This window comes from Galleria mellonella, unplaced genomic scaffold (assembly GCF_026898425.1).
Source record: "Galleria mellonella isolate WM207_F2 unplaced genomic scaffold, CSIRO_AGI_GalMel_v1 utg78, whole genome shotgun sequence".
Classification (NCBI taxonomy): Eukaryota; Metazoa; Arthropoda; class Insecta; order Lepidoptera; family Pyralidae; genus Galleria; species Galleria mellonella.
The window spans coordinates 689,703-699,559 of NW_026442151.1; the positions used below are offsets into that span (position 1 = coordinate 689,703).

The window sequence follows — 9,857 nt, forward strand, 5'->3', positions numbered from 1 at the left end:
TGGTAGTAGTTGCCACGCTACTTTGAGGATGTTTTAAGAGGGATGCTGCTGTCCATCCCACGCTCTCCCTTAGTCGCCTCTTATGACACCCATAGGAAAAGACAGATGGCCCATTCTATACCGGGGCACACACGGCGTAACCTATTATTACAAACCAATTATTATCATATTAAATATAATCATGCAAGCGGAGTCACAATTTCATTTCCAGCCAAATATACCATACGGCTTAATACTTTGCTAGTTTTACATTGAATTTTCTTCCATATCACATAGCAATGAGTGAGAGTGCTTTGTTTTTCAAGTAACAGATATGTATGTATGTAAATATAATCATTTGATTATACTAACATTTGTAGCCGAGCATTTGTTCAATGTGATATTTACTCATCGATAGCAGAGGCGACCTTTTATTTACAAATTACAAATAAAACTATTAACATCCCATTACTGGAAATGAATCTTATAAAGAGGACGCCGATACCTACTATTACCATACCACGATAACCAGACAGTTTTTTTTATACCACTGAGGTGGCAAACAAGCATACGGCCCACCTGATGGTAAGCGGTTACCGCAGCCTATGAACGCCTGCAATACCAGAGGTATTACGCGCGTGTTGCCGACCCTAAAGAAACCTCTTTACCCCCCTTTTGAAGAACCCCATGCTGTAGTCTCTTGGGAAAACCTCGACAGGAAGCTCATTCCATAACCTGAGTTTTTTATTTCGAGCTTTTTTTCTTACTCTGCTATAAATTATCTGCTTATAAAGTATCTGCTTATAAAGTATTATAAGAATTATATGTGCTCACTCTATCACTATGTGGAGATTAACAATACATGAAAATTTTATAATTAATATGTCCAATCACCTATCGTGCGATGCTTGTTTTTTAGATTCGAGGATTTCCTCGCGCCAGTTGGTTGTCATGGAGGTAGAAGAGGTCGAAGTTGGTACATGGTGAGCGTGTGACGAATGAGAGGGGTGTGAAGAGTGCGAAATTTGTGCAACGTCGGAATGCCTGCCGCGGCGGCGACCGGCACGCTTGCGATTGCGGCGACCACCGCCGGCCGACCCATCAACACTACCGTCAGCTGTCATGTTGTTGTTCATCACTGGGGACTGTCTTCCACGCTCTGTGCTTGGAGTACGTCCACTCGCCCAAGATCCATTGTTTCTCTTCTGAAATGCATTACTCAATATCATGTCTTTCGTCTTTAAGTATAATAAAATTATTTAAAAAAAAAAAAGATTTTTTTAACAAAACTTTATTTTGTATGGAGAAAATAATTAAGCAAATACTTACTATATTAAAAATACGCCTAATATCAACATTGTAACAATATAAAAAAAAGATCAATTTATTATAATATTTAAAAATTGTACCTGGTTGCCAGATGACCAAATAGAAGATTTAGAACTTGGTATACGAAAACCTTCATTATCTCTTGGACTCATCGCCCGAATAGTTGATGTATCTCTGCTGTTACATTGTGAAACTATTCTTCTAAAACAATAAATTCATTAATAAATACAACGGTAATTTTATTGATTACATTAATTCGAACTAATAATCTTACTATACCCTATTTATCTATAGTATAATTATTTATTTATCAATATTTTTTATGCTACTTAGAATGGTAAACAAGCGGTAAACAAGTCCACCCAATGAAAAGTACAGTATACCATGGACGTAACAGAGTATACTGTTTCACCCATGAAATCCTTCATGCATTGCAATTTCCGAGGACTAAGGTCTTATGCCTTATTATGCCTCTGTACCCTGTAATTTCATTGCCCATCCCATTCTTCAAACCGAAACAACCTTACAAACATAACTAATTTACGGCAGAATCATAAATGGGACAGAGATAACCCAAGTAGACGATTTTTGTACAAAGTCTCTGTTTCTCAAATGTTTAGATGTCGTTATAAAATTTAATTCTTTGAAGCAATGTCAAATATGAAACTTAAAAAACAACTGAACAATTTATACTTTTTAAAAAGTATTTGTTTTTTTTTTATTTATTTTTCAAGCATTACAATATAAGCTGAACTCAAATAAAAAATATAGTTATTTCCCTTAGTTTGTTATTTCACAAACTTCAGAAAACTATATCTTTATCTTCTTTATACAAATATATTCTTTTTTCAAAATCTAATTCAAAGTAAAGTTTAATTCCCAAATAAGAAAGTTAATTTATTGAAAATCTGATAAAAGTTGTTTCGTTTTTATAAAAATCAATATAAATACTCTTGTTTATAATTATTTATTATTGGCTATTTTTATAGTTACAGATACCACTTACTTAAAAAATTCACTTGTACTCTAAATTCGATAACATAAAACCTACCTACATAGAGCAAACCAAAAGTCACAGTACAGTAATAAAAGCCTATTTATAAAGATAACACCTGTCGACACATTTTAAACCAAAAAAAACAGCAATAAAAATTATTAATTTTAATGAATTAATACATTACCCTTCTGTGCTCTGTTCTCTGCTGTACGATCGTAAAGATCTCCACCTATCCAAATCATCCCGGCTATTACCAAGGGTTGAGGAGCGATTGCTTTTATGGCTATCTCGTCGTTCCCTCTCTCTTTGCTTTAGATTTGAGAATATTGTTTCATGTTGAACACTTGCGTTACTATCTTTTCGATTTTTATCTGATTCATGTTGAATACTAGCATTACTATCTTTTCTATTTCTTTCAGATTTCTTTTCAGAATTTCGATGGCCTCTGCTTGAACTCCTATCAAATAATATTTTTTATTAACAAACTGTAAATAGATGGTATAAATATTCGACAAATAAAATTAAATATTTTGTGGAGAGAAATCTATTTATAGATACAATCAGTAGCGTAGGTACCGGAAGGCTAGACGGGATAGTGCCCCGAAGCCCTCAAACTCAGGGGGCCCCTCGGACTCTGACTTATAAATTGAACTAGTGAAAGTTTCTCCCACATTCGGAATATAAATAAATCAGATTTATTTAAATTTCTTCAACATATTTATATTTTTTTTACTTCACTATCACTATCATTATCATCACTACATAGTATAAAACAAAGTCGCTGTCGCTGTCTGTCCATCCCTATGTATGCTTGAACCTTTGAAACTACGCAACGAATTTTGAAGCGGTTTTTTAATAGATAGAGTGATTCAAGAGGAAGGTTTATATGTATAATTATGCATAATATTATAGAAAAACACTGATAAATTAAAAGGTTTCTAATGTGATGTCGTAATCGATATCGATAAACACATTTTTTGCGCTTACATTCTAAACGCTGGCTGAACCCTACGAGATAAATCAAAATAATGTACTACAATATCGTACACCTTAAAAAGGTCAACAAAAAAGTCCGCGATGGTATTTGTCTATCTCTTAAGGATAACCCACAATAACCATTTTTTATTCTTTACATTTTACGGAAAAAAGTGGCTTATTTACGAAGTGATTTTAAGCAATACAGCATCAATTTTTATCCAATTAAGTACCTTAAATACATCTTTACAGCATGTAATTTAAATAAATATTTCTAAAGATATTATAGATTTAAAATGAAGGTACATAGCGGTGCGGCGGTACTGGCCCGACCGGCGGCGTGTGCCTATAAATAGCGCGTCGAATAGCACTTTATCATGTTTGTATTGTCAATGTTAATGACAAAAAAAAGCTATAAACGTTGTTTATAAGTACATTCTGTAGTAAGTAGGTATATTTAGTATTAGCATTGCATCCGTGCGAAGCCGGGACGGGTCGCTAGTGTATTGATAAAATTTTAGATTTATTCCGTTTTCGCCGTGTTCCGAATTCGACTCCATAATAAAATTAAAAATTAAAAACAAATTGTATGTACAAATCGTTTATTTTAAATGGCTTAGTTGGGGCTCTAGTTTATTTTTTGCCCCAATGCCTTTGGTTACCTAGCTACGCCACTGGATACAATATTTCGCATATTTTTTTTTTATTGTTTTTTAATAAAAATAGTAAGATTAGCTACTAATCAATTTGTCAATATCTATTTTGTTTCCTTTATTAACATGAAAGTATTAAATTCTATTTTATTGCAAAAAAAAAACTAACTTCTTGATTATATTGAACTACAGTAATATACCGCTTAACGTTGTTTCGGTTTAGCGCTCTTATATTTCAGTCCGGAGATTCCCGAAATTGCTCGCATCGTTAGGTTTCCCAAAAATGTACATAACATATCCGAAACATTGTAGTTGTGTTTCTTGTACGGTACAAAAATGCATTGCATCCAAGTTGACTGTTCTGAATCAGCCAATGCCTTAAGTTGCCAGGTGACAACCCTTAGTTATAAATATTTTTTTATAGACAATACTATATGAGCCTATAAAAAAATAATAAATTTCTGTTAAGTGTACAATTTATCAAAAAGAATCAATTCTCTATAATTACAACAACATAATTTAAAACAAATTTTACGTTTAAACAATTTTTTTTAAGTGTATAGAAAGAAATAAACTTCAAGATACATTATACTATAATATTGCTCATAAACTCTTAAACCAAGTTTTATTCTTCTTTGTCTTCTTTCAAGTATCAAGATGTACCTAGATGATCTTAGATAAGATTTTATGATAGTAATAAATAGAGTTCTGTGAACTCTGACTTAAAACAGTAAGTGGCAGATCATACCTTCGATCCCTACGTCTAGATCTGCCGCTTCTTTTGGATTCACGAGATTCCAATTGTTTATTTTCCTGTGAAGCTGATGATTGTATGTTATTTGAAAAGCTAGTTGAAGTGTCACACATATCATCCAATTTGATATTTTTCTCAACTTCTTCAGTCCAGTCCTAAGATAAAAATCAAAACAAATATGTTAACATTATAAGAACAACTTCATATTACAATTAATATAAATCTCTATTGGTGTTATGACTTCTTAAGAAGAAGATTTTTAGAAGTAACCACTTATACCAAATTTTTATAAATACAACTTAAGATAAAATTTCTATACTGATCACATGTATAAATAATAAAAAACATTAACCAACAATGAAGATGGTGGAATGCTATTATAAAGTCAATATAAATATTATTGTAACATATTATTTATAACTTACCAAATTAGTCATATCTAAAAGACTAGATGTAATCTGAGATATAGTTTCATTGTCATGTTGACTATCAGACTCTTGTTTGGTTTCATCATGATTGTATGACAGATCATTATTTTCATTATTTAATCCATTTTTAAGAGCTGAAATAAGAATAAATACAAATAAAAATAAATAAAGTATTAAAATTTTTTATTAAAATATAAATTATATGTTTTACAGTTTAAAACTTTTTTTATGCAACTTAAAATGGCAAACGAGCTGACGGCTCACCTGATGGAAAGTGGTAACCGTCACCTATAGACATGAGCAGTACCATGAACATAACAAAGTATACTGTTTTGCTCATGATACCCTCCCATGCATTGTGACTCCTGAAGACTCAGGTGTTATTCCTTTGTACCCTGTAAATTCACTCCCAAATCCCACCCTTCAAACCGAAAGACAGCTATACAATGCGAAATACAACTGCTTCACAGTAGAAACACAAATGGAACAGAAGTACTGAAGCAAACAACTTTTATACAAAATCTCCCTGTGATAAAGTAATATACAAATTATCTATGGAAGATTTATTATTTTATTCCTCATTAGCAGTTACCCATACAAAATGTGTAGTTTGGCATTATAAGTATATAAGCTCTCACTGAGCTATCCCAAAAACATAGAAGCATTAATTTTAAGGATAAATCTCAAATATTAGACTTAATATCTCATGTCAATCCTAATTGTAAACACATTTTTTTATAAGCTACTATTGTTATAAGCTGAAAAATATGTACCATGATGCTATTAAGCTTCCGTAAGGGAATTAAAAATATAGTTACTCACAATTGTCATTATATTCATTTTGATCATCAATATTGTTAGACAATGCCACCACTTCATTTTGATTATCAAATACATTTGGTTCATATAAATTCATATATGAACTACTAGGAGTTGATCTTCTAGAATTTTGCACATCATAATTCTTCAAATATGAATTTATAAATTTCTCTCTATCAAAATTTTCATTATCTCTAAGCCTTCCACGTCCTCTTGATGGCAGTGTTTGAGACCAAGTCAAATTAGAGTTAGTATATTGGCCTTGATTGTAACTAGGAGAAATAGATTGACTTGAAGTATGTCTGTCTCTATATATTTGATCAAAACTATCAAAACTGTGACCTGATTGTTCTAAAAAATTCTTTCTAAATCTTGGAGGTATATTATCTATATTTACTGCATATTTAGGTCTTGATGAATCTGAAGAGTAGCCTGCTGAATTTCTCCTACCAGAAGGTGGCTTACCTCCCCCTGATATATGTCGACCTGCAGATGTCTCCATACTTCTACTATCACGATTTCTATCTACATTTTTCTCTTGTATGCAGTGAGTTGGTGACATGGATCTTGTTTCAGAGACTTGCCTAGAATGCCGATTATAATTATGGTCTTTACTTCCACTATCTTGATAATGATTATCTGCAAATGACCTATCTCTTCTTGAAGCTCCTCTAGAGTATGATCCTGAACCACTTCCATAGCCATGTTTATCTGATCTACTGAACATTTTTCTATTGTTGTACTGACTAGAATTATCAGACCTCATGTGTTTAGATTGTCTATCAGCTGGACAAGAATCACCTGATCTAGGCACGTAAAGTTGCTGTTCTGGTTTTTTGTGGCGGGCATTTGTCACAGAATAATCTTTACTTTTCTCAGTCAAAAGATCATCGTTAACAGAATTTTGAGATCCATAATTATCCATTTTTGCATCTGTACCATAACTCGAGCGTCTCAAAGGCCCACTACCTGGTTTATAAAACTTTTGTTGTGGTTTATTTCTTCTATTCTCTTTAGAGTCATCATCCATAATATCACGATTTCACATGAAATATTTAAGACAATAACATTTTATAAATTAATATTACATTAGATAGCCTTTATAAATAAAAAAAAATTAAAAAAATTCTCGTTATCACGTTAAGGTTATGTCTAAATTACCACTTGAAAATACAATAAGCATAACTATATAATTAAACTCTTGATTAAAAGAGCATCACCTTAGTAATAATTACAGATAATTGCAGTAAAAAAAAAAACATTAAATTCCTTAAACTTCAATCAAATCACTATTTTTCGACGAAATTTTTCATTTATTTATTTCAGCAGTGTCTCATCTCACAATTGTCAAACTACATAAGTAAATAACACGCTTTGCAAAGCAATTTTAACCAATAAGAAATAAGCATAGATATTATAATAGAGCATTCATTGGGTCCAAGCAAAGATTCCAAGTTACTGTTCACTGTGGACAACAGTATTGTCATAGAAAAATATTAAACCCAATGAAAATATATAATAGATAGTGAACTTAACAAAATATTTTAATGGCTACTCCAGTGCATAAAATTACTTTAGTAATTTCAACAGAGGGAAAAACGACATCACATGAGCAAAACTGCAGGCTTAAATCATATAGATCATTGAGTGTTAAAAACGGATCAAATTTCAGTTACCAAAGTGACATTTCGGAGGTTAAATTTTGGCCAAAGATTTTGACACATATTTTTTTTAAACAAAATTATGAGCGAAAATTTTCAATGTTGCAAGTTAAATTGATAACTCCCCAGATCACTCTATCTTTTAAATTTGAATTAGGAACTATTACCTCTGATATTTTTAATATATTAGTTATAAATTAACATACGTGTGTTAAATAAGATGGTATTTCGTTTGACCGCGAAATTTCGGAAAACATTGCATTAGAGGCCCTCAAATCTAGCGAATGCACCGCTTGCAAACACCTCAAGAGCTGTTCGTGAGTTACATACGTGGTTTTCATGTTTTCACACAGCTCTTGTGTCATTTGTATGTTATTCATGCACCAACCACATTCAACGTGTAGTAGATGCAGCCAGCGCGTTGTAGTTTGTCATCTTCAAAAACCTTACAACTGAATCTCACTATGAAAGTAAATGGACCATCAAGCGCACAAACTACGCGCGTGCATGACACGCATGATACGTCCACTGAATACCCTTATAATAATAATATTGAATGAATAAATTAATATTTATTAACAAGAAACATGATAGGTATATAAATGTTAACAATGATAGTAATAGTTAATAGTATAAGTTCTCATATTTTACCATAACTAGCCAGACAAAATTTTAAACTTAAAAAGTATAAATGTTAATTAAATGAATCATTAAAAAAAAATATATCAAATACAATTCCATATCAGTTTGCTGGTCATACCTCCTGACCGGTTGTTACGTTCACCACTATGAGAACAGTTGACAAATGCCTCTGACTATCCTTTAAGGAATTACAGTCGCGAGCATATATATATTTTAATGCAGGTCCAGAATGTTTTGAGTTACAAAAGTCAATGATTAGCCTTCCATCGGAATTTATATTGCATTACTATGTCTTTTCATCAGTAATAAAGTCACTGTCAAATCATGGACTACTGATAACAGCTGCATTATAATACGATCGGTAATTTAACTAGGTAAGTATTTTTGTGTCAAAAACTTTTGCTCACTGTAAAAGGACTCCTCAACAAGCCAATGTTTCAGTGAATTCATAAATTTTCTAGTATTAGTATTAGTAGAGTTCTCGTATACTTTTTGATATCTTGTTATAAATTTTGATTGTCATTAAATCATAATTTTTATGCTAAAGCGTACTTTTACAGATAGAATCTCTTGCATGAGTTGCGCTAAAATATAGCATATGTAAAGCGTGTATGTACTTCGTGAGCAACGCTTCCGCAAGTTTTAGACGCGCGATAAAGATCGTAAATTTTAGTCTCGCCTACACTAAACAATTGTATGTTAATTTAAATTTACAAGTACTTTTTGGATTATAAAAAAAATACTTATCTTATAAGTAATGGAAGATTTATCCCTGCAACATATATTTCTGACCAAAGAACAGTCTTTTATGATATTTCCCAGGATAAGGCCCATTGTTGTTTATCTAATATATAAAATTCTCGTGTCGCGTTGTTTGTTACCAAACTCCTCCGAAACGGCTTTACCGATTTTTATGAAATTTTGTGTACATATTGGGTAGGTCTGAGAATCGACCAACATCTATTTTTCATACCCCTCAATGATAAGGATGATCCACCTCTAAATATTTATTTTTTATTTTTTTGACAATTTTTGTTATTTTTATTTAATTATTATTTAGCATAGAAAAATATATACAGTTTCAAATTTTCACCCTTTTATGATCAACGCCTATTTTTTAATCGCGATTTTTATATACCGCAAAACGAGAACGAAACCGGCCTCCTTTCTGTTACTCTCTATACAGTTTTCGTCCATTTTTTTGTTTTATTTCTGTCTCGATCGTAACAGTGACTGTTATACGACATCATATCATTTTAAGTTTTCAGTGCAACTCTCATGTTAATTTTACTTTTATAGTTCATGTTAATTTAACTTTCACGTTTCGCTCTCGATGGAGGTCAACTGTGCTATGATTCCTGGCCGATAGGGGCCCTATATTTATACTGCACTATAACCGCTGGCCATTGGACCAACGGCAAACTAGTCTCCTCACCCCCTATGTGCAATTTTATTATGTCATCTCTATTTTTACATATTTTTAGTCACTTTAGGCGAATGTAGGGGTTTCTGATGTTTGTGTTTTGGATTAGTTGCAATCCAGTATCAGCAATTTTGTTTATTTACATGTTCATTGAAATGGAACTTTGCTTCATCCGAAAAAAATATGTTGGTAAACGT

General features: G+C 32.0%; 1 protein-coding gene across 2 annotated transcripts in view; it reads right to left on the reverse strand.

Annotated features, from left to right (window-relative positions):
• Window positions 1-7,385, reverse strand: part of LOC113517389 (uncharacterized) — a 31,875-nt gene extending 24,490 nt beyond the window's left edge. Inside the window, exons 1-7 of one of the 2 annotated variants that reach the window (XM_052901467.1) lie at window positions 7,155-7,384; window positions 5,938-6,945; window positions 5,113-5,249; window positions 4,682-4,842; window positions 2,490-2,762; window positions 1,389-1,509; window positions 874-1,184 (exon numbers count right to left, since the gene is read on the reverse strand). In XM_052901467.1, the coding sequence (XP_052757427.1) occupies window positions 874-1,184; window positions 1,389-1,509; window positions 2,490-2,762; window positions 4,682-4,842; window positions 5,113-5,249; window positions 5,938-6,859 (1,925 nt within the window). In that variant the 5' untranslated portion in view covers window positions 6,860-6,945; window positions 7,155-7,384. Of the gene's footprint in view, window positions 1-873; window positions 1,185-1,388; window positions 1,510-2,489; window positions 2,763-4,681; window positions 4,843-5,112; window positions 5,250-5,937 lie in introns of both variants that reach the window. The other variant, XM_052901466.1, reaches the window with a different exon arrangement.
• Between the last annotated feature and the right edge of the window lie 2,472 nt (window positions 7,386-9,857).